Raw genomic sequence first — 26131 nt, forward strand, 5'->3', positions numbered from 1 at the left:
CCACGTTGCCTCTCCTCTGCTGGGCTGAGGGAAAAAAATGTCCGCGCTGCTGTGAGTGTAGTCGGGTCCTTTGCAGGTTGGGGAGAGGGGCGGAGCAGGGCTCCCACGCTGCCTCTCCTCTGCTGGGCTGAGGGAGAAAGATGTCCGCGCTGCTGTGAGTGTAGTCGGGTCCTTTGCAGGTCGGGGAGAGGGGCGGAGCAGGGCTCCCACGCTGCCTCTCCTCTGCTGGGCTCTGGACTCTGTGGCAAAAGGCTGCGCTGCTGGGAAGAGGAGTCGGGTCCCTCGCAGGTCGGGGAGAGGGCGGAGCAGGGCTCCCACGCTGCCTCTCCTCTGCTGGGCTGCTGGGAAAGATAAGGTGTCGCTGCTGTGGAAAATCCATGTCGTTTACACGTCAGCAACAGCAGCAGGGAGGATGCCCAATCTGAAGTATAACAGGTAAAGGAAGATCCATCTTATGTAAGTAGCAGAAGTGCCAGGGACCCATCAAGGCCAATTTCACTGTAGTCGTCGAAAAGCCCTGAGAAGATCTGTACCAGTCATTAATATGTCGCATAGCACAGGTGATGGTTAGGTACCAGACATTCAACATGCTCAGGCCCCCAAATCGCCTCGGTGTCTATATAACATATATGGGAAGACGTGCCCGCCTACCTTGCCACAGGTAAGTCTGTAGAAGAGAGTACAATTTCTTCTAATCTTTCACTTTCAAAAACAAAGGAAGCATTTGAAATTGATAAAGCCATTTGGGCGCCAAAATCATGTTAAATAAATTAATTAAGCCTAGAACAGACAGTGGATAAGCCCCCCACAGCTGTAATTTAACAGAGGTCGCTGACTAGACTAGAAACACTGATATGGTACAAAGAAAGCTAGGTGAACAGGAATCTTAACACCCAAGTATTTCAACGCCACAATCTCCTACTGTAATGGAAATGGTCTCATCCAGCAATCCTTAACTTCCAACAACAGTGGCAGAGTCTTAGATTTGAAAATATTTAAAGAGAAACCTGACAGAGTGCCTTAACTGGAAATGACCTCCAACAACATAGGTAAAGACGTGGCAGTCTGGGTTAAGAGAATCATAAGGTCGTCTGCATAGGCCATGACCTTCACCCAGAGAGGAGGATCATTCACCCCAGTAATACGATCATCTGCCAACAGGGGCTCCAAAGATATAACAAACAACAAAGGAGATAACGGATACCCCTGTCGCATACCCCGAGCAATCGTGAAAGGGGCCGTGCGTAGGCCATTCATTAATATATATGCTCGGGGCTCAGAGTACAATGCCCTTACATCTGTCAAAAATGGACCCCAAAACCCGTGTACTCAAGTGTAGTAAACAAAAAAGCCCAGCCCACCCGATCAAAGGCTTTCTCAGCGTCCAGACTGACGGCCATGGAAGGTATTTGATGATGATGGCAATACGCCATGGATAATAGTAATTTGCAAACATGGATTACTGCCTGACACCCATGGACAAATCCAGTCTGATCTGATTTGAACCAATTAACCTAGGTAACACGACTGCCAGGCTGGACGCCAAGATGCTCGACAACAACTTAAGATCTACATTGATAAGGGAGATCGGGCGGTACGAGGTAACCTTCTCAGGCTTAGGGATTAAACGAAACTGCGCTATATTCTCATGCGGCAGCAAAGAGCCACCCTCTAAGATGTCTTGAAAATAATTAGCCAAAGGGCGAACCATATCAAACTGCAAGAATTTATAAAACTCTCCAGAAACTCTTGGGCCCCAGAGCCAAGCGAAGTTTAAGAGCAGCTATAGCTTTCTGCAATTCTTTTCCAGTGATGCAGGCCCCAAGGACCTGTTGGTCTGCCAAGGTCAAGGTCGGCATTCCATATTGCGCCAGATAATCCTGTATAATAGGAATAGGAAGAGACTCCTCCGCTGAATACAACATTTGAAAATAATCCATAAACAAGCAGCCCATCTCTGCCGAATGGGAAGTAAGGGAGCTGCTAGGGTCCCACAAGGCTGCCACAAAACGGGTGCCACCACCAGTCCAAACCATACGGGCCAATAAGGAACCAGCTTTATTACCAAATTTATAATAATGACTTTTTTGATAGAAAAGTGCCTTTTGGATTTTTTCCATGAATGAAAGAATTCAGACTTAACTGAGTAGCATGTTGCAAATCTTTACCCGCCGAATAAATGCTTTTTTAGCAACCCTTAGCTGTTTTTTCAGGTTCAGAATACTTACTGCATTTATTTGTACAAATAATTTTTAATTCTGTAGGAGGCCAAATCATTTTATGCTTTATAAAAAATAATTCTAAAATTATAGCAGGAGCTAACATTAGATGACCAGCAGTTTTCAAAGTTTATTCTGAGATCAAGAAAAAATAGAATAAAGACTTGTGATCTCTGTACAATAGATAATTGGCTGTTTTGACAAAAAACATTTTAGAGCTGTCTCTTGTGTGGGAGCTAGATTGAAAGTGGTTAAGAGCAGTTGAAGAATGATTTAATAGGAGTGGTAAAACAGCTGAAAAGGTAGGAAAACAGGAAGAATATATACTATAACAAATATGAAGCACCTTTACATTTCCAAATAAATGCAAGGTTATAGATTTTTAGCAGATTAAACAATTGGTAAATTAAACAGTATTCTATGACATGAGTTACCAATTTATGAAGAAGAAGCAACTGCAGATGCTGAAAACAGAAGTGTACATGAGTGTTACTGATTGACTTCTAGATGTCAATATTCAGCAACTCATTAGTGCAATTCTGCACATATTGCATATCGTTCTGAAGAAAGAACATATCCAGAGATAATTGGAATCTGTTGAACCTTGTCCATCTTATGTTGCATCAAGGCTTGCCAATAATCTGTCTGCTTTCTAAAGCATAGTCTTAAATCAGCAGTTAAAACCTAGCCAAACCTTACTTATTTTTTAAATTGTTTAGTGCTGTATTCAAAAACAAAAAATATGAGGGATAAACTAATTCCTAGAGAAACCCAAAAAATGTATACAAAACTAGAAAGATAGTAGTATTAACCACACTGTTTTCATCCAAATTTTAACAAAATATAAATAAGGGAAACCCCCCCCTTTTTTTTTTTATTTTTATAAAGGAGCGCACTCGGACGGAACATGCCCTCCTGTCCCACACAGACCTTAATCACAGTGCAATAAAATAGTCTCCACAAAATCACAGTGACCCTTAATCACAGTGCAATAAAATAGCCTCCACAAAATCACAGTGTAATAAAATAGTCTCCTCAAAATATTTTTATATCTGCAAAGTCTGCAGTAGTTATAAATGATTCAGTTATTAGTTTCAAATGATTGTAAAGTAAATAAAGCAAGGAAATGATGTCTCTATTGACAAATGAAAACTTCAAATTAGCTTCCAATCACTGTGACATTATACTATCAGAGTATAGATAGCTGCACAAATAAATAACCCCAAAATATCTCCAACATAACGGGGCGTTGTTTTTGTTGTTTTTTTTTGCCCACTAGGGTTTGCCTCAGGGAGAAATGATGTTCAATATAACTATTGCCTCTGTATTTTCCTGTAGACTATACGGCTTCTTGGATGTAAATCGCCTTGAACCCTGTTGGTATAGTGCAATTCATAAGTTGTGTATTATAAAGACGTAAATAAAAACACAGAAAAACTTCAAAAATATATTTTAAAAATAGAAGAAATGATAGCAATACATCGTCATGACAATCTCATCCACTGTCAGGATAAGTCCTTCCGTGCATCCTTTCAGACTTAGGTCTTTGTCAGCATGTACACTTTCAAATTCATCTCGCAGGCAACACACTAGATTTGGTTCTTTCTCATTTCTCTGATGCTTTTGCTCTCTCTGCTTTTTTCCTCTCTTTCAGTTGCATGGACTAACCACTTTTTAATATCTTTCTCTCACTTTGTCCTGAACCCTTTTCCTTTTTCTTCCAAATCCTACCTGTTCTATCCTTTCATATCAGGTTGACCTTTCTGTACTTCTACCTTTGATTTACCCCTTTTTGATCAAGTTTCCACTTGGATATCTTCCCTTCTGCAGCCATTTCAAATAACTTATTCACTCGATTCAGCTCATTTGCGTACCCAAGACAGCCCTGGTATCAAGGAGATTTTCATTATCTTTTCCAACAACTGTGCCATGCAGAAAGGCCCTGGTGCAAATCAAGGACCACTGCAGATCTACACTTGACACATCATCATACTTATTGTTCTTTACTTTAAAAAAAGACATCTTCACTGCTCCAAACTTATCAACAATTCTTCTAACCCTTTTCTCCAGTTTGTGTAACCGCATAACCACTTTTCGTGGACATACTCCTTCTGTGACCTCCTCTGAGTTGGCTGCTTATTCTTTCAGAGTTATCTCACTCTCAATTCCGTTTCTGTTCTCACTCACTAATACTAGCTTCTTACCTCTTATGCTATTCTCTCTTCTCTCCTCTATTTCCCCAACCTGTGTTGATTTCCCATGGAGCTGGCTGTTATTCATCATGCCTGGAATGCATTTAATTGTCCTTTCCTCACTTGACCTTGGTACCGGGAAAGATGGTAGAGGCGCTGATAAATGACTGCTGTTATTCATCATGCCTGGAATGCATTTAATTGTCCTTTCCTCACTTGACCTCGGTACCGGGAAAGATGGTAGAGGCGCTGATAAAGGACCGCATCAGACACGGGCTGATGAGGAGCAGCCAGCACGGTTTTAGCAAAGGCAGATCTTGTTTGCCGAACTTGCTGCACTTCTTTGAGGGAGTAAACAGACAGATAGACAAGGGCAACCCGGTCGACATTGTATATCTGGATTTTCAGAAGGCGTTCGACAAGGTTCCACGTGAATGACTACTTTGGAAAATTGTGAGCCATGGAATCGAGGCTGAAATACATGGATTAAAAACTGGCTGGAGCATAGGAAACAGAGAGTGGGCGTAAATGGACAATACTCGGACTGGAAAAGCGTCACCAGTGGGATGCCGCAGGGCTCGGTGCTTGGACCCATGCTCTTCAACATCTTTATAAACGATCTGGACATTGGTACGATGAGTGAGGTGATTAAATTTGTGGACAATACAAAGTTATTCAGAGTAGTGAAGACAGGAGGATTGCGAAGATCTGCAATATGACATAATCAGGCTTGAGAAATGGGCATCGACATGAGGTTCAACGTGGATAAGTGTAAAGTGAAGCATGTCGGTAACAAAAATCTCATGTATGAATACAGGATGTCCGGGGCAGTACTTGGAGACACATCCCAGGAAAGAGACTTAGGAGTTCTGATCGACAAGTCGATGAAGCTGTCCATGCAATGTGCGGTAGCGGCAAAAAGGGCGAACAGAATGCTAGGAATGATAAAGAAGGTTATCATGCCACTGTACCAGGCCATGATGCGCCCTCACCTGGAGTACAGCGTTTAGCACTGGTTGCCGTACATGAATAAGGACACGGTATTACTCAAAAGGGTCCAGAGAAGAGCGACTAAAATGGTTAAGGGGCTGGAGGAGTTGCCGTACAGCGAGAAATTAGAGAAACTGGGCCTCTTCTCCCTCGAAAAGAGGAGATTGAGAGGGGACATTATCGAAACATTCAAGATACTGAAGGGGATAGACTTAGTAGATAAAGACAGGTTGGTCACCCTCTCCAAGGAAGGGAGAATGAGAGAGCACTCTCTAAAGTTGAAAGGGGATAGAATCCATATGAACGTAAGGAATTTCTTCTTCACCCAGAGAGTGGTAGAAAACTGGAACGCTCTTCCAGAGTCTGTCATAGGGGAAAACACCCTCCAGGGATTCAAGATAAAATTGGACAAGTTCCTGCTCAACTGGAAAGTATGCAGGTGAAGCTAGTCTCATTTAGAACACTGGTCTTTGACCTGGGGACCGCCGCGTGAGCAGACTGCTGGGCACAATGGACCACTGGTCTGACCCAGCAGCGGCATTTCTCATATTCTTATGTTCTTATGATTTACAAAAACTATTTTGGCAATCAAAAAAACTACTTGTTCTCTGGATCCCATTACCTCCTTTTAGATTAGAATACCACCTACTCATCGTTTGCTCCCACTTCTGTCTATTGTCAGTAGGCAGAATTAGATTGCCATTGTCAGACCAGTCTTGAAGAACTCTAAACTTAACCCTTTGTCACCAGCAAATTACAGACTAATATTAAATCTTCTGCTTATTGCCAAAGTCTTAGAAAAGGTAGTTTCTGTTACATCCACTCCGAAGTCTGTACAATAGGTGTTCAATCTGTACCCGTGAATCGGGTCTTGCAGAAAGCCACACACATTGCTTTTGGTTCCTCACACATAGCAGTGGAATACAAAGCCCCCTTCAATTTTTTCTTTCTACAGGCGAACTGTGCAGAAATGTTTCTGATCATGCCAAGAAAGGCTCAGAGGGCTGGAGACTCATTCTGGATCTCATGGCAGTTAATGCATTTCTGAAGATTCTATGTTTTTGGTGACTCCAGGGGAATTCCCAGCCTCTCTGGATTTGACAGAAGTTTATCTTCATATTCCCGTATTCCCATGGCACAGGAAATATCTGCAAATTCATATTCTCTAGCAACATTTCCAGTTTGCAGCCCTGCCCTTTGGGCTGACAACTGCCACCCCATGCTTTCACCAAAGTTATGGTGGTAGTGGCTGCTCACCTTCGCAGAATGGGAGTCCAAAGTACACCCCTATCTGGATGACTGGCCAATCAGGGCTCCATCCAAGCTAGAGTGAGAGCAGGCAGTGGGGACTGTGGTGTCTCTGCTGCAGCACCTAGGCTGGATTGTCAATTTCAAGATGAGCCAGCTCATGCCTAGCCAGACTTTGGAATAACTTGGCATTCAGATCGACACAGTGCAAGGCAGTGGCGTACCAAGGGAGGGGCAGGGGGGGTGGCTGTCCGCCCTGGGTGCAGCCTTAGGGGGGGTGCACAGCCGGCCAGGTATGGAAAATTTAGCGGTGAATGGTGTTGAAACAGCTCCCTTTCTCCCTCCCTGCCCCTTACCTTTGTGGCGCTTCCCCCCCGCCCGCCTGACCGACCGACAACAAGCCCGGTCCGACAAACCTCTCTGCCCTGTGGCCACAAGTCTAAATTACCTTCTTATAGCAGCTGGAGTATTGAAGCTGCTTGTGACTGCCGTAAAGGTCATCTCTGACGCAACTGGAAGATGCATCAGAGACGACCTTTACGGCAGCCATATTTAACTACAACGCTCGGTTGCTGTAAGAAGATAATTGAAACTTGCGGCCACAGGGCAGGGAGGTTTGTCAGATTGGGCCTGTTGTCGGTCGGTCGGGGGGAGTGGGGGGAAGCGCCATGAAGGTAAGGGGCAGGGAGGGAGAAAGTGAGGAAAGGTGGAGTGGAGAAGAAAAGACGCTTAAGGGAAATAGGTAAAACAGAGGGGGGAGAAGGACACTGAAAGCACATGGGGAAGACGGGGGAGAAGGACGCTGAAAGGACATGGTGAAGACGGGGGACGGAGAAAGATGCTGAAAGGACATGGGGAAGATGGAGGGGGGAGAAGGATGCTGACAGGACATGGGGAAGACGGGGGAGAAGGACGCTGAAAGGACATGGGGAAGACAGAGGGGGGAGAAGGACGCTGAAAGGACATGGGGAAGACATAGGGAGGAGAAGGATGCTGACAGGACATAGGGAAGACAGGGGGGGAGAAGGATGCTGAAAGGAAATGTGGAAGAGAGAGTGGGGAGAAGATGCTGAAGGGAAATGGGGGAAGAGAGAGTGGAGAGAAGACACTGAAGGGAAATGGAGAAGAGAGAGTGGGGAGAAGACGCTGAAGGGAAATGGGGAAGAGAGTGGGGAGAAAATGCTGGCAGGGAAGAAGACAGAGATGCCAGACTATGGGGGGAGCGGAGGGAAGAAGATGGATGCCAGACCAATTTGGAAGGGGTGAGAAAGGGAGAGGCACAGTAACAGAGCAAATGAAAGACGCAGAGAGAAGAGAGACAGTGGATGAAAGGAATTGAATGAGAACATGAGGAAAGCAGAAACCAGGCAACAAAGGTAGAAAAAAAAATTATATTTCTTTTTTTTTTTTGCTTCAGGATAAAATAGTATATTAGTTGTGTTGATAAAAACTTATAAACAAAGCCCTGCCAGCTGAACATCTCTTTCTCCAGTTCAGCAGCCAGAACTTTGATTTATAAGGAAGGAATAAGCTAAATATTGCAATACTGAGGCTTGTATGGATGCTGCGGTGATGGGGTGGTGAATGGGATGGCGGTGACAGGGCAGTGAAGGGGACGGTGCAGTGATGGGGACAGATTTTTTCCCTGTGTCATTCTCTAGTGCTCACGTCAAAAGCTTCCCTCTGACTCAGCTTCCTGTTTCTGCTTTTGACTGAGCACTGCATTGCTGATCTGAAGTTCTGTTGTTGCCAGGGGTAGAAGGAGGCCCGTTGCCAATCTTAAGTGTCATCGTGGGGGGGGGATGGGGGTTGCAGGTCTTGTTTCCAAAATTGGAAAGGTGAGGAAGGGAGAAAGATGGGCCTATTGTGGATTGAGAGAAGGGAGAAGGGGGACAGATTATGGAAGTGTGGAGAAGAGAGCAGATGATGGAAGTAGGGAGAAGGGGCAGATGATGGAAGTGGGGAGAGAGAAGAGGGCAGATGATGGGGGAAAAGGATTGAGTTAGGGAAATACTGGAGGGGGTGAGGGAAAGAGGTGGCGAGCTGTAGGTAGACAGTAAAAAAGGAAATTGATGAGAGGGTAGTAAAGAATGTAATCTAGATGGATGCAGAAAATAAATTGAAAAGGAAAATGAGGGAAGAAAGGGATTGCAGAAGAGAGGTGTGGGAGAGGGAAGGAGAGGAGAGAGATGCCAGACCAATGGCAATGAAAGGAGAGATGGAAGGGGGAGGCATACAGTTTCTGGAAGGGACATAGAAGGAGAGAAGATACCATATAGGGAGGGGCAGAGAGATGGCAGACAGTGGATGGAAGGAAGATAGTAACAAGAAGATGAGGAAAGCAGAAATCAGAGAAGACAAAGGTAGAACAAAAATTTTCTATTTATTGCTTTAGGAGACATGTGTCACTGTTTCTGTGGTGTTGCATTTTATGCAGAGTCCAGCTTCTTGCTGGTTCAATTTAACCTTTGTCTATGTATTTCTATTTTATCCCCCCTTTTACAAAACTGTGGAGTGTTTTTTAGCGCCAGCCTTGGAGGTAGCAGCTCTGATGCTCAGAATTCTATGAGGCTTGGGGAGGCTAAGCCTCTACTATTCAAAAAAAGATGGTATGGGGGTTCAATAAAAAAACTTCCCACGTAAACCACAAAAATCCACCAATCAATACAAGAAGTGGTCTCTTCAGAGGAAAAGGATCTCAGAAACCTGCTTGATTATCATGAATAAACCTTAACCAAGGCTTAAAAAGGTTCCTGGCTTAACAAGGATCCTAAAAAATCTCTCAATATTGCTATATTTTAATTTTTAAAATAAATTTTTCTGTGATTATCTTCATGCAAAAAACTTTAATTCACTCATATTGCTTGCGGAGCTAATAAAATATACTCCACAGAACAGCTCACACTTAATTGTAGTCCTGACAGAACCTTTTTCGCCATGATTGTTTAGCTTTCTCAAGGGTTCTCTCAGGCTGCTTAAATACTCTAAAAAATATAAATGGAGACTATTATGGTATGTATAAAACATTATTATATCACTTATTGTATGTTCAAATATATGCCCCTTCTCCAGTGACCCAATGTTGTCATAGCTTAATCCATACTTTTAGTTCTTAAACATTATTCAGTGGTAGTCTGAGACTGCTGTCTTGCTGCAACCAGACTAGATCCACGTACCAAAGATGACGCGGCGAATTACTAATCCTTGATAGGTTGCTATCTTGTGAAGGACCTGGCCTGTCATCAGCTATGGGCATATAGACGCCCATTTACTGGCCCAAGATTGTACTAGAGTATCTATGCCGATACTTTCTGACTCTGACCTTTGACTGAAGAAACCAGGAGCTTTTTTGTTGTCCTCTGAGGCCATGAGTTTGAATGTTGGCTGCATCCAGCGTTTCACAGTGCAGTTGAATGCTCACTGGGACAAGGACCATTCCCCAAGGTCCAGGGTCCGGTGGCTGAGATAATTGGCTTTGATATTGTCCACTCCCACTACATGAGACACTTTGATAGCCTGCAGATGAGCTTCCGACTAACGAAATAGCAATTGGGCCTTCACCTGCAGTGGAGCGCTCTTTGTTCCCCCTTGTCTGTTGATGTATGCTTTGACTGGTATTGTCTGAGAAGATCTTGACTGCTTTGCCTTTCAGCTGTGTCTGGAAGGACCGTAGAGCCAACCAAATGGCTCTCAACTCTAATCTGTCAATGGACCATGCCTTCTGTGAGGGCACCCAAAGCCCTTATACTGGATGACCCTTGCAATTGCCCCCCAGCCATAAAGACTGGCATCTGTCTTCAGAATCACCCAAGACTCTATGTGGAGAGGGAGGCCTCTGGATAATGAATCCGGCCAGAGCCACCACTGAAGATTTTGGTGTGTTTCCACCAACCAGGCTAACTGAAACTGGAGAGTGTCTCTCTGGGACATCCAATGAACTAAGAGTGCACTCTGCAGAGGACGAAGATGAGCTGTTTCCCACGGAATCACCTCTATGGTTACTACTATGGAGCCTAGAACCTGCAGGTAATGCCAAGCTGTAGACGTCATTCTCTCTAAAATATCCAGGATCTGGCATCTGAGGTTCAGTTTGTGGTTCTGGAAGAAAAACTCTGTCCTCTTCTGTGTTGAATAGAACCCCCAAATGCTTCAGACATTGAGTGGGTTCCAGGTTGCTTTTTATGAAATTTATAATCCACCCCAGATCTTGCAGGAGTTGACCTGCCTAAGACACTGCTCGGAGACATTCCATCTTGGATGGCGCTCTAATCAGCCAATCGTCTATATAATGAGGAAGAATTAAAGGGAAAAGATAGAGAAAAGACCTGTGCAGGTGCACAGGTGAAGATCCTAAGACCTCCATGAAACTGGAGGTGAAGATAAATCCCTGTGAACCCTCAAATTGACAATGACATGATAATGATATATTAAGCCCAAACACCCTAAACAAACTACTAGAAAATCATATTTCTCTCTCTGCTAGTATAAGCAGTGTTCATGAGAAGCTCATCTTTCACTCAGAAAACTGCTAAACATCTTCTGATAATGACAAACATTTAGCTTATGAAAAAGGAAATTAACATAGAAACATAGAAAGATGACGGCAGAAAAGGGCCACAGCCCATCAAGTCTGCCCACTCTATTGACCCACCCCATGAGCGGAGGGAAGAAGATGGGTGCTAGACCAATTTGGAAGGGGGGAGAAAGGGACAGGCACAGTAACAGAGCAAATGGAAGACGCAGAGAGAAGAGAGATAGTGGATGGAAGGAATTTAATGAGAAAATTCTATTTCTTTTTTTTTTTTTTTTTTGCTTCAGGATAAAGTAGTACATTAGTTGTGTTGATAAAAATTTATAAACATTAGAGGCTCTGGTAGAAACCCGTTTACAAAGTATGTATTCTTCCCAATTAATATTTCCAAATTAATAAAGTCTCTTTGCTTATTTGTAAATGGGTTTCTACCAGAGCCTTTAATTCAGTAGCAAAATTAAATGAAATAACTATTTCTGAAGTTTATAGGGACGGGTGGGGACGGAGGGGATTCCTCGCGGGGACGGGTGGGGATGGAGGGATTCCTCACGGGGATGGGTGGGGAAGGGTGGGATTCCTCATGGGGACAGGTGGGACTTTGACGGGGACGAATGTGGACGGGTGGGATTTCTGTCCCCGTGCAACTCTCTAACAGGGAAGTGGGGGGAGAGAAATGCTGCTCATAGGAGGCAGGGAGAGAGACAGATAGATAGAAAGAAAGACAGATAGCGGGAGGAAGGGAGACAGAAAGAAATGAAGAAAAACACAGGGGCAGGGAGAGACACAGAAAGACAGACAGACAAAGGGGGCCAGGGAGAGAGACAGACAGAAAGAAAGACAGCAGGAGGGAGAGAGAGACAGAAATAAAGACAGAAAGACATATATTCTAGCACCCGTTAATGTAACGGGCTAAAATACTAAATAATATATTAAATTTCTTTCTTTACATTACGCTGAGTGATGTTAGAAAAAATAATTTTCTTTGATATATAATGTAAAATCTGTACTCATGTACTGCTATGCTTGCTTGTTAAGATAATTGGAAATTCAATAAAGAAATAAATTTTAAAAAAAGAATGTATAAAAGTACAGTTTACCAATGTATAGGCAGAACAGACACCAGGTATACGGAAGGCTGGCATTCTGTATATGTTCTGTTAACCCAATTGGTTGAGACTTGTCCAGTAAGCTGACTATTATTGATTACTAATAAATATATTACTGATACAGCAAATTGGGTTGTTGTGTGAGGTCATTGATGGAGGGCAGCTGTCTTCAGTACAGATGAACTTGGAGGCTTAATCGCAGATGCACTGTTGCCACCATAGTTACTTTGGTAAAGATACAAGGCTCTGTTGCCAAGCCAACAAATTAGACACCATTTAACTTGCAGTTCGGATCATATTATTTATATCATATGTCCCTGTGAAAAATTATACGTAGGAATGTCTGCGAGATCATTTGGGAAACACATGGTCGAGAATAGGTTTAGTTTTAAATGCAAGAAATTAACAGAGCCTTTCGTGGAACATTGTGTAGACAAAGAACATTCTTTCAAAGACTTGAAATGCTTTGCAATAGATCACATAGCAGCATCCCTAAGAAGAGGTGATAGAAAAAAGAGACTGTTACATAGATTGCAAACTAGCCCCCCCACAGGGTTTAAATTTGTTTCTGGATTGAAAACCTTTTTTGTAAAGTTTTTTCCTTGTTTTGAGACCTATGTCCTCCCTTTCTCTATACTGTTGAGAAGGTACGATGAACAACATAACGGATTCTCTGGTCAGGATTAATCACAATAGATCAGGGGTGCCCACACTTTTTTGACTTACGAGCTACTTTTAAATTGACCAAGTGAAAATGATCTACCAACAATAAAATTTAAAAAAACACAAAGCACATTGTATGCAGAGAAAATGTTAATTATAATTTGTATTTGGGGTTTTTTTCAGAGGTCAAAATATGCAATGTCACCTCAGTAACAAAAATTAGACAAATATACCCCCTCCCCTTTTACTAAACCTTGATAGCGGTTTTTAGCGCAGGGAGCTACGCTGAATGCCCTGCGTTGCTCCCGATGCTCATCAGCTCCCTGCGCTAAAAACCACTATTGCGGTTTAGTAAAAGGGGGCCATAGTGCAAAATATAGACAACAGATATAAATTCTCAAAATGGACACATTTTTATCACTAAATTGAAAATAAAATCATTTCTCCTACCGTTTTGTCTGGTGATTTCATGAGTCTCTGGTTGCACTTCCTTCTTCTGACTGTAAATCCAATATTTTTTTTTCTTTCTGCCTCCCCCCCATTTTCTTACTGTCTCTTTCTTTCTCTCTCTCCCTGCCTGCCTGTCTTTCTCTCCCCCCTGCTCCCCCTCTTTATTTCTGTCTTTCTTTCTCTCTCTCCCTGCCCCCACCAAGCCATTGCACTGATTTCTCCACTTCTCTGAGTCTTTCTTTCTCCCTGCCCCCCCCTAAGCTACCAAGCCAATTTCTCCCTGCTTCCCTGAGCCAGGCCTGGCGCATACAAGTGCCGGGCCCACAAGTCTTCCCCTCCCCCCCTGACGTAAATTCTGACATCAGAGAGGAAGTTCCAGGCCAGCCAGGCAACGATTGGCTAGCCCAGAACTTCCTCTCCGATGTCAGAATTGACGTTGGAGGTGAAGGCTTGTGGATCCGGTACTTGTATGTGTCTGGCCTGGCTCGGGGAGGCAGGAAGAACAAGATCTCAAAGGCAACGCGATTGACTCGCGTTGCCTTTGCAATCTGCTGGTCAATCGCGATCGACCATTTGGGCGTCCCTGCAATAGATGATACTTAAGAATAGGCTTCCATCTCCTATATTTCGAAAGAAAATCACTGGTGATAGTATGAAATTAAGTACATCTTTAAAACAAAGTTTTTCATCTTATGTATATGATAAATTCTGTTGTGTTTATTTTTGATGGGCATTGTCTACATTTAAATAAATGTAGATCAAATGAATATTACATTTTGTGAAATTTTGTGAGAAGTGATACAGGAAGCTGCCTAGAGTTTTTTTTGAGGGGTATATTTTCCCTTTGCTATTGAGAGGATTAGAATTATAATTCAACTTTTTTTTTGTGTAATTCTTTAGAAGAAAGAGAAAGAGCACACAGTACAAGCAGCAGGTCAATATGCAGAGACAACATCACAGCAACTCTCTCCCTCCCCCTGAATAAACAACCCAATGCCCTACCAACCCCAACTCCCCCCCCTGCTGGTAACCCCAACCCCACCCCCCAATCCAAATCCCCAACAATGCCACACATAAAGAGAGGCACCCCCATACAGCAATTAGAGCAAGACAGCAATTAGATGAGCCCAAGAAGTCTGAACAAGAAACAGGACTAACGTGACCCCCCCACCAAGCACCCCCGATCACCCTTCCCCAACTACAAACCCTCCACTGCTAGAAATCTACCCCAAATATCCACATACTGTTGCCATGACCTTTCCAACAAGGCCGAGAACCGATACCTATCACATACCCAGCCCAATTTTTTCTGCATAACTTGCAAAGTGGGCACAAATGCACTCCTCCAAAAGCGAGCCACAGTCAACCTAGCCGCTGAGAATGATAACCGAGCCAATTTGTCCTGAGTATCATCTACCCCTCCCATGGGCATCCCCAGGAGCGCTATGTCCGCCCTCCTGTAGAGATACCTGAAGAAGTTTCCCCACATACCCTAATACCTACCCCCAATATATCTGAATCTCTGGGCAGTAGTGCTGCCCCATTCAGGAAAAAAAATTTTGATTCGAATCAGCCTATTGAATTGATTTTTCGATTCTATTCTATTTTCCTGCCCAATTGGGTGTTTTTTTAAAAAAACATATTGGTGGGTTTATTTTATAACCTCTTCACCCCCTTTGCCTTATCCTAACCACACTGGTGCTGTGGTGTAAGCAAACAAAAAAGACTATTCCTCTCTCTGTTAAATCCTAGCTCACATTTGCGGTCTAACACCAGCTCTGGCAGCATACACGTTTCAAATCTGACATATTGTAATCACAAAACAGAAAATAGAATGATTTTTTTCTACCTCTTGTTGTCTTGTCATTATTCAAATCTTGTTGGTCCTAGGCTCTGGTTGTCTTCTGATAACTTGCTTGCAAGGGTCTCCTTCTTTCTTCTTTCTCCGTGCTAACCATCCATCTGCCATCTCTGTCCTCCCCTTCTGTTTCCCTTCCCTCCCCCAGAGTTCTGGTATCTTTCCTTTTTTTCATCTCCATCCATAGATCCACCTTTTCTCAACTACCCTTTCATCCAACATCTCTCTCTCCTTCTCCACCACCACAGGGTCCACCATCTCTCCCTTTCTTTTTCCAACTACCCTCCTATCCAATATCTCTATCCCCCTCTACACCATCCCTTGTGTCCAACTTCTCTCCATTTCTGTTCCTTCCCTCCCTAAATCCCATTGTCCATCATCTCTCTCTCCTCTATTTTTAGACTCATTATTTCTTCCCCCCAAAGTCTGTCATATGCATGTCTCTTTGAACCCCGCCTTCCCTCCCTCCCTCCATGTACTTCTACACCAGGGCCCATTCCCCTGAAGGTCCCCCCACCCCTGAAGGCCTGCCTGTCCCCCCTGAAGGCCTGCCTATCCCCTCTGAAGGTCTGCACCCCACCCCTGAAGACCTGCAACCAAGGCCTGCCTGTCCCCCCTGAAGGCCTGTACAACCCACCCCCCTGAAGGACTGCCCCCCCCCCCCCCCGGAAGGCCTGCGTGTTCTCACGGAAGGCCTGTACAAACCCCCCCAAAGGACTGCACAATCCCCCTCCCCTGAAGGCCTGTGTGTTCCCCCTGGCCTCCCGGCATCAATTTACCTCATTTCAGCAGCCTGGATAAGATAGCTAGTGCTAGCGATCTTTGTAAGCTGCCATCGGGTCTTCCGAGCTGCCTTCTCTCTGCCGCGGTCCCGCCTCTCCTCTGACGCCACCTGATAGTAATGGTCTAAGTGAGAAATACCCAAACCCCCTTCCGCCTTAAACTTAAACATGGCAAACTGGGCCACCCTGGGTCTATGCCACCCGCCCCCCCCCCCCCGAAATTCATCAAACTCCTATGCCACCGCTGAAAATACGGTTTAGGGATTTCAAGCGGCAATTCTTATGTTCTTATGAAGAGAAACTTGCAATCTCTGCAACACTGGATGATGTAATGGGTCAGTTTGACAAAATGAACAATAGCAAATTACCTGTACCAGATGGTATACATCCCAGAGTGCTGATAGAATTGAAAAATGAACTTGCAGAGCTGCTATTAGTAATTAGTAATTTTTCTTTAAAATCAAGCATAGTACTGAAGATTTGAGGGTATCCATGTGACACTGATTTTTAAAGGGTTCCAGAGGTGATCCGGGAAATTGTAGACTGATGTCGGTGCCTGGCAAAATGGTAGAGACTATTATAAAGAACAAAATGGCTTTAATATTTGAATTAATGGCTTTAATATTTGAATTAATGGTTTTAATATTTGAATTTTTCTGAGAAGAGGCAGTAGATAATATGTAGAAATTCAGTTAGTGCCACACTCTTCTATATCTTAGCGCTCATAATATCACTTATTGCTTACAGAAATTACATAATTATTTTGTCATCTCATAGTAAAACCATTTCAAATTCCTTTCAGAATTTTTATACTGCCTCAGTGGCTACACTCGAGTATCATATTTCATGTAATGCTCAAGCCTTAAAGTAGCCAGCCTTCTCATCAGCCTTTAAAAAATTTTCTTAATGTTGAAATATAAATTAAATAAATATATAGCTTAAAGTCAATAAATAACTTATCTCATCTTATGTAGATATACTGAATGGGGCTCCGACGTGAATTCAGCATTCTCATTACAAGCTGTTTCATGGAGTAATCCCCATTTAAGAAATAACACCACTATACACGGAGAAAGTGGTGTTATTTCTTAAATAGGGATTACCAACAGATTCAGGTTACTATGACAGCGGACCCTGAGAAGATTTCGTTTTTGGATATCATGATTAGTAAACATGATTCTGTTTTTCAGACTACAGTGTTTTTGCAAGAACACAGGAATAATTTTTGGGATTTTAGGAGCTATCATCCACTGGCATTGAAAAAATGTTTGCCGTTCTCTCAATTCTTGAGATACCGCAGAATTTGTTCAGAGATAGCAGATTATAAGAAACAGGCTTGAGCCCTTCAGTCACGTTTGATAGAATGGGGATACCCAGACGATGTGGTATGATCCACTAAAAAATGAGCTCGCTACATAAATAGAGATATTTTGCTTACGGATAAAGAGCCAACCTGTAAAGAATGGGTCTCAACCTGTGTTTTACATCACGGCAGGGATGTAGATAAATAGCAGCTATCTTGAAGAAGCACTGGCATGTTGTCCAGTTGCAACAGTGTTTCACATCAAAACATCTGCGCATAGCGTACAGCCATCTGCTTAATCTTAAAGAATTTTTGTGTTCTTCAGATTTTGGCAAGCATGTTGAAGAGACTCAAACTGAAGGAAGCCACCTAAAATGAACTAAGGGCTCCTTTTACTAAGGTGCGCTAGTGTTTTTAGTGCGCTCTGCATTGCCACGCGCGCTAACCCCGTGCTACGTGCCAAGAACTAACGCCAGCTCAATGGTAGCATTAGCGTCTAGCGGGTGTGGCAATACATCGCGATGCTTAGTAAAAGGAGCCCTAAATGTAAGACCTGTGACTTCACTTTAGAGCTACACACATTTTTTGTACATGTCGGATGGGGAGAGTGTGGTGCAGTGGTTAAAGCTAAAACCTCAGCACCCTGAGATTGTGGGTTCAAACCCACGCTGCTCCTTGTGACCCTGGGCAAGTCACTTAATCCCCCCCCATTGCCCCAGTTACATTAGATAGATTGTGAGCCCGCCAGGACAGACAGGGAAAACTGCTTGAGTACCTGAATAAATGCAAGTAAACCGTTCTGAGCTCCCCTGGGAGAACGGAATAGAAAATTTAATAAATAAAAATTACATCATGCCACTGACTGTAGTACAGAGTTCGTTGTCTATGTGATTTTTTGCCCCTGCCTAAGAATATATGTGGGGCAAACGTCATGCCGGTTCTGGGTCAGAATAGGTGAGCATCGGAGCAGCATAACTAATCTAAAGATAGAAGAGCCCCTTGTTGACCATTTGCTAAAGTTTAATCATACTCTTGACTATTTGAGATGTGCAGTTAAAGACCATATTCCTGCCCTATCACGGAGCGGGGATAGGAGATTGCAGTTACTACAAAGAGAACAAGGCTGGATATATGGTTCAAGATCAGAAGAACCAATTACACTGAATGTGAAAATTGAATGGCGTCACTTAAAAAAAAAAAAATTTTTAAGAGAATCTTTTGTACATCCAGTACTGGTTTAGTCCATATATGCAGTAACTACTAGTATAACCAGCAGGTTTTTTAATATATAGTCGCCATAGGCTGTTCTCTGTGAACCACTAGGATGACTTGATTTTCTCATTGGCAGCATGGCTTTGCTATTAAACTCATGCAGTTAGCAAACACCCTCTGTTTTTTAATTTTTTTTTTTGCATAAACCCGGTTTTGGGATGCACTAATTTTGTTTATGCAAGTCTGCTTAGTTCATTCTGTTTGTGAAATAAAGCTTCCATTAACAAATGGAATTGCTTTGTTTTTCCTCTATTAACCAATGGAATCATTTTTCTACCAACCAATAGAATCATTTCAGTCTGTTTAAATTATGATGTCAGATGCTGGTAAGCCTCTTTGTGGTGTGGGCATTGAGCCGTTTTTCAAGTAAGTTGAATTGACAGAACACACAACTGAGTGCTGCTTATCTTGGTTTTATTGGGTTGTTTTAAGATAATAAGTGTTAATCCTTGGTACTTATCTCACAGACTATCTCTCCCAATCCCTGTAGCAATTTTTGGCAAAACACTATTTGGCCAATGTCAGATGGGGCAGGAAAGAAAGCTTGCACAGAGCCAGAGATAAAGATTGTGACCAGCACTTTGAGAAGCACTTTGAAAGCACTTTAAAAATGCCAGCACTTTTAGAAGCATTCAGCAGTGCACTTTAGAATGTACCGTATTTTCACTCCATAAGACACACTTTTTTTCCACCCAAAAGTGGGTAGAAATCTCAGTGCGTCTTATGGAGCGTAGGTACAATTTTTTAACCCCCTTGTACCGTTTAAAAAATCCCCGCCCGTCGCACGCCCCTTTTAAAACATACCCCCGCAAACACCGCCGCCGTCATACCTTGTTAAAAACATCTTGGTGGTCTAGCGTGATTCCTCCCTCGCTATCCGTCTCCTATTTCCCGGACAGGAGCAGCGGAGGTCAGGCATAAGCTTTCCGTGCTTCTGCCTGGCCCAGCGCTGCTTTCTGATTGCTGCCATCAGTTCTGAGAACTGATGGCAGCCAATCAGAAAGCAGCGCTGGGCAGGCAGCGTGGAAAGGCAGTAAGGAGCATGAAAAGCTCGCGCCTGACCTCTGCTGCTCCTGTCCAGGAAATAGAGAGATGGCTAGCGAGGGAGGAATCACGCTAGACCACCAGGATGTTTTTAACAAGATACGATGGCAGCGGGTGTTTGCTGGGAGGGAGATATTTAAAAAGGTGCGGCGGTGGGTGTTTGCAGGGGGGATGTTTTAAAAAGGTAGCTGGCGGCAGGCATGTGGGGGGATGTTTTAAAAAGGGACGTGCATTTGAAGGGGGTATTTTTTAAACAGTGGAGGTTAAAAAATTGTAACCTGGGGAAAAGGGGGTGTTTTAGAAAGGTACCGGGGGATGATAAAAAATACTGAGACAGCCACCTAGGAGGGAGAGAGGGATTTAAAAAGGTCCCGGTGGGGTGGGCAAGGGTTCTGGCTGGCTGGCTGGCTGTCTGGGAGCTGGCTCGCTGCCATAGACGTGCTCACCACTAGATGTGCCCTGTCCCGGCCTACCACTAGATCACCAGAGGGGAAACAGGGTACAGGGCACACCATTTGGTTCAGAATTTTTTTCCTTGGTTTTTCCTCCTCTACAGGTAGGGTGCGTCTTATGGAGCGATACATACTATAATTTTTGACTTCAGCAACGAATGCAGCTCTTTAAATTCAGCAGCTGTAACACAGGTGGACAGGAGGATTTTACCAGTGACGCTAACTAATCCTCTTAAGTTAGGAAGAGGTTTCCCCCACAGGGTTCTGAGGCTTTTCCTCCTTGAAACAATTGGTTTCTGTATTGCTTCTGTTGATTCTAATGCACTGATCCAGCTTATATTTGAGTAAATAGTGGGATTCTCCAGGGGTCTGTGCTGGGACCACTGTCTATTAACATATTTATCAATAATCTAGAGATAGGAATAACTGGGCAAGTCACTTAATCCCCTCATTGCCCCAGGTACACTAGATAGAGTTTGAGCCCACAGGAACAGATAGGGAAATATAATAAGAGTACCTGAATGTTAAACCACTTTGGATATAAGTGATATATAAATAATAAAATAAATAAAAGTTGTTCAGAAGCTGTTTAAATTGCAAGAGGATTGTGAAAAATTTCAAGAGAAACCTTGCGAGGTTGGGGAGACAGGGCATCTAGCAAGATGGTGTTTAATGTGAGGAAGTGCAAAATGATGCATGTGGGAAGAGAAGAACCCGAACTAGAGCTACATGATGCTGGGTTCTATGATAGCTTCACTGCCCAGGTAAAGAATCTAGGTGTCGTGTTGAGGATATATTGAAACCCTTAGCTCAATGTACAGCGATGGCTAAGAAAGTAAATAGAATGTTAGGAATTATCAAGAAAGGAATGAGAACAAAGATGAAAATGTTTTAAATGCCCTTGTATTGTATGTCTGCACTTCGAATACTGTGTGCAGTTCTGGTCGCCGTATCTCAAAAAAAGATATAACGAAATTAGAAAAGTTACAAAGAAGGATGACATAAAATGATAAAAAGGACTGGGACTGCTTCCTTATGAGGAAATGTTAAAGCGCTAGGGCCTTACAGCTTGGAGAAAGATGGCTCAGGGGTGATATGATAGAGGTCTATAAAATACTAGAGTGAAGTAGAAAGGGCTAGATAATGAATCGCTCATTATACTCTTTCCAAAAATACTAGGACTAGGGTGCATGCAATGAAGCTACTAAGTAGTAGTTTTAAAAATGAACCAGAGAAAAATATTTCTTTACATAACATGCAATTAAACTCTGGAATTCGTTCCTGGAGAATGTACTCTAAGTATTTTCTTAGTTGCTCTAAGTATTTCATAATCAGATTAATGGGGTTTAAAAAAAGGTTATGGATAAATTCCTAAAAGGGAAGTCCATAGGCCTTTGTTGAGATGTCTTTGGTGAAATCCACTGTTTATTAGAATAAGCAGCACAAAGATCTTTTTTATTACTTGGGATCTTGCTAGATGCTGGAACCTGAGTTTGGTCACTGTTAGAAACAGGGTACTTGGGCTTGATGGCCCTTCGAACCGGTCCCAGTATGGCAAATTCTTATGTTCTTATGTTAAGATCCTGAGAGGGAATGGCCCCCAACTATTTAACAAGAGTTTGTCCTCCAACAGATATTCCACCAGAAATATTTTCCTCTTAAAATTCCCAGCATGAAACGATATAAAGTCTACCAGGCATCCATCCAGTATCAATTAGCAAAATGCTGGAACCAGCTACCATTTAGACTACAATTTTGTGACCACTACCTCAGATTCAGACAACTTTTAAAAGTATTTCTCTACCAAGACAGGGGGGCCTACCCTGAAGTAACTGAAATGGGAATTGTAAAAGCCCATTTCTAAACTTTCTAATGCAACTCCTGGAACAAATCGAAGAGCCAATGATGACCTACTTGTACTTGTAACTATGTATTTGAAACTATGACCTAACTGTATTAATAGTTGTACTGATCTACCTGTACTAACAACCCTATTGAATTTCCATGTCAGTCTGTCCGTTGTAACTTTTACCCAACCTCGTAATATAATCTGACCTTGAACTGAAAAGATGAAGGCAGAATAGAAAACCTGATTAACATAAAATTACATTACATTAGTGATTTCTATTCCGCCATTACCTTGCGGTTCAAGGTGGATTACATAAGAAGTTCCAGACATTTCCAGAGGTATTACAGAGTGCAGTGGGTTGCTACACTAGATTGAGATGATTCTTGCGTTGTTAGTTTGTCTTTAAGGATTTCTTGAATAGCATGGTTTTTATTTCTTTTCTGAAAGTTTTGTAGTTTGGGGTCGTGATTAGTAAATTGGAGAGTTGGTAGTCTAGTTTTGCTGCTTGTGTGGCTAGAAGGTCATTGTACAGTTTTTTTGTTTGATGTCTCTGATTGGAGGGTGCGTGAATGGTGTGTTAAGTTCTCCGAAGTCTGGGTAGTGGTAGTTGGATTAGGCAGGTTGTTCAAGTAGGCTGGGCTGTCTCCATTATGATTTTAAATAGTATACAGTAGAATTTGAATAGTATTCTTGCTTGTATTGGGAGCTAGTGTGATTGAAGTATGCCGTTGTGATGTGGTCGGTGTTCCTCAGTGAATAGATAAGTCTTAGAGCTGTGTTTTGTACTGTTTAGTAGTTGGTTTTATCATGGTTGCGGGCACGGGGAGATAGAGGATGTTGCAGTAGTCTAGAAGACCTAGGACATAGAGCTGGACCATGAGCTGGAATTGTTTTCTATTGAAGAATTTCGAACTTGCCTTAGGTTTCTCATAACTGAATGATTTCTGTATTGTTTTGTTGATTTGTGGCTGCATGGTACATAAGATAAAAATGTCATGTTTAATTGTATCAAAAGCTGCAGTTAAATACAATGGCCCAGATTCACTAAGGCCACGGATCGGATCCGATCAGTGAGCGATCCGATCCATGGCCGGGGAGGCTGATTCACGAATCGCCCTTGGCATGCCTCCAACCGACCGCCCAGATCATTCTACAGTGATCCTGACACATGCGCAGAAGGGCGGGGAAGGGCAGGAGAGTCGGGGCAGAGAGCAGAGATATGGGGTAGAGAGCAGGCAGCAGAAGGCAGGACAGTCAGAAAGGACCTGAGTGACTGGTCCTCAGCAGTCGCTTATTTTTTGATCGGTCAGCCCAGTCAGTGTCCCTCATTTTTTTAGTGGACTTGCTGCCTGCCTACATTTGAATAGCCGTTACCCCTCATTTGCATGCGCGTGGATCTTAGGATGATTGGGACAGAAGTTAGTGAATCTGGTCGGAGGAAAATTGGATCACAAAGGGGTCGCTAAGTGGTCGGAACTTGATTGGTGGGCTTAGTGAATCTAGCCCATATGTAACCAAAAGGTAGTTGGTCCCACGATAAAATTCTACCTAATAATCAGGTCCTTTGATACAAGCAAATGTCTTAGACTATCTTGTACAAAAATTAATTGTTTTCAGGAAAATGGTATATATTTTATAAATAAGGAAACATACAGTTTAAGCAGGGCTTCTTAAATGTCTAAACTCAACTGTACCATAGTACCATAGTTAGATTATGAGCCGCCTACCAGGATTGCTGGATAGCTTACCTGTTTACTATTCAATGTAAATCACCAAGGATGTAAATGGTATATAAGAAATAAAAATAAATAAATAAATAAGGATTAGACTTTATTGTAATTTCACTAGGTGTGCGTCTCTCTCTCTTTTTTTGTTGTTGATAATCAAGTATTGACCATACATATATACCTATGTCTAGATATCTTATTTTTAAATTACATTTTTTGTTCTTGATAGTTGCTGTGATTGGCTTGTAAATCTTTGCCGAAGAAAGAAAGAGCTTAAAGCACGCACAGTGTGGTTGGGATATCCAGAGAAATGTGAAGAAAAATATCCGCGGAATGCTATAAAGAATCAAAAATACAATATCTTCACATTTATTCCTGGTGTAAGTATATTTTTCTTGCATTTTTTATGTATGAAATTGAACTAGTGTATGGAATCCTCCAGAGACTAACAGCAAGAAGATTATTGAAGGTATAAACCTAATCTTCCATTAGAGTTGAAGATCAAGCATTGTCTCTACTATTGCATTGTGCTGAAATTGTTAAGCTTTTTCCTCATGGATGGAGAACAGAATCAAAGCCTTAGTAAAATTGGATCTTTAAGAGTTTCTTTGTGTTCTATATATCTATCTCTTTTATCCTTATATAAAAGTAAAGTAAAATTATTATTTTTTTTAAATTCTTTATTCATTTTAAATCATATAACAAGTGTACAGAAATACATCTATTATAATTTCAATATAACACTTGAAAATCTTTACCATGTATCAAGAACAAAAATATATATCCCCTCCCTCCCTCCCTTCTTAAAATAATTTAAACAAAAGCTCAACATAAAATATATTATTAATAATTAAAAAATATAGTGCAAACTACTATTACCATCCCCCACCCCCCTATTGTGTAGATATAATCTCCCATAAAAAGTGATGTCTACTCATTACAATATTTTTCCAATGGCCCCCAGATCTTTATAAAATTATTATAGGTCCCTTTCTGCATAGCAATTGCTCTTTCCATCTTATAAATATGGCATAACGAGTTCCACCAAAATGTATAATTAAGATTAGAATAGTTTTTCCAATTATTGGTAATATGCTGAATGGCGACCCCTATCATGATTAACACCAGTTTGTTATTATACGATGAAATTTGACTTTTTTTCCTCATAGCTATACCAAACAGAACGGTGTCATAAGATAACGCAACATGGTTTTCTAGAAGACTGTTAACTTGAGTCCAAATTGAGTTCCAAAATAACATAATATAAGGACAATAAAAAATTAAATGATCCAATGTCCCTGCTTCAAGGTTACAGTGCCAGCATCTATTAGATTTAGAGCAATCTAACTTTTGTAAATGAACTGGGGTCCAAAACGCTCTATGCAATAAAAAGAACCAAGTTTGCCTCATAGATGCAGACACTGTACACCTCATTCTCCAAGACCAAATTTGTGGCCATTGAGATACAGAAATTTGCTGCTTAATCTCAATGCTCCAAATGTCTCTTAGACCATTTTTAGGCTTTTTATTTATATATCCAGATATTAATTTATACCACAATGCGGCTTGATGACCCAGGAAGTCTGCCTGAAAACATAGGAACTCCAGACTAAATTGATTATTAAGATTTTTCCATTCAGGGAACCCCACCTGAATAGCCTGCTTCAGCTGCAACCATTTAAAACTTTGTAATTTATTGAGACCAAATCTATGTTGTAGCTGTGAAAAATCAAGCCGTTTACCATCTGAAATAACATCATTTAGAGTTCGTATGCCTGCAATAATCCAGTCCTTCCATAGAATTTTATTTCCGCCAATTTGAACCTTGGAGTTTATCCATAAAGATTGATTTGTTGATTTATTAATTGGAATAGGTGTTAAATTACTAGTGTATCTCAATGTTTTCCATGTGTCAGTTAAGATTCTGTTATCTTTATATCTTCTAGGTATTTTAATACTAGGAATATGAGCTAAATGTAAAAAGACACCATTCTAAATATAACCAATCAGGTGCATTATCAATAAGTTCTGGGAGGATCCAATACATACCCTGATGCATAATATAGGCTTGATGATACCTATAAAAATTTGGAAAATTTACCCCACCCTCCACAATTGGTCTTTGAAGAGATACTAAAGCAATTCTGGGATGTTTACCAAGCCAAAGAAACTTTGTAAGGATACCATTAACCTTTTTGTAGAAGGACCCATGAAAAAAACCTGGTATCATACTCATTTGATAACAAATTACAGGCAATATCATCATTTTAATTGTTTGAACTCTCCCCCACCAAGAAAGATGTAAAGGATTCCATTGTTCACATAACTCTGTAACTCTTTTTAATAAAAGTTTTTCATTCTCTTTTACTGTGTCATCAAGAGTGTTTTTTATCATGATACCTAAATATGTTAAACCTTCCTCCTTCCATATAAATGGAAAAAAAT

The 26131-nt window shown here is 42.0% G+C and overlaps 1 protein-coding gene across 6 annotated transcripts in view; it reads left to right on the forward strand.

The window, feature by feature from the left end:
- Positions 1-26131, forward strand: part of ATP9B (ATPase phospholipid transporting 9B (putative)) — a 668517-nt gene that overhangs the window by 68443 nt on the left and 573943 nt on the right. For all 6 annotated transcript variants that reach the window (XM_033934419.1, XM_033934424.1, XM_033934423.1 and 3 more), the window contains one exon: positions 23916-24066. In XM_033934419.1, coding sequence (XP_033790310.1) covers positions 23916-24066 — 151 coding nt within the window. The remainder of the gene's footprint in view (positions 1-23915; positions 24067-26131) is intronic.

This window comes from Geotrypetes seraphini, chromosome 2 (genome assembly GCF_902459505.1).
Source record: "Geotrypetes seraphini chromosome 2, aGeoSer1.1, whole genome shotgun sequence".
In the NCBI taxonomy this organism is placed as follows: Eukaryota; Metazoa; Chordata; class Amphibia; order Gymnophiona; family Dermophiidae; genus Geotrypetes; species Geotrypetes seraphini.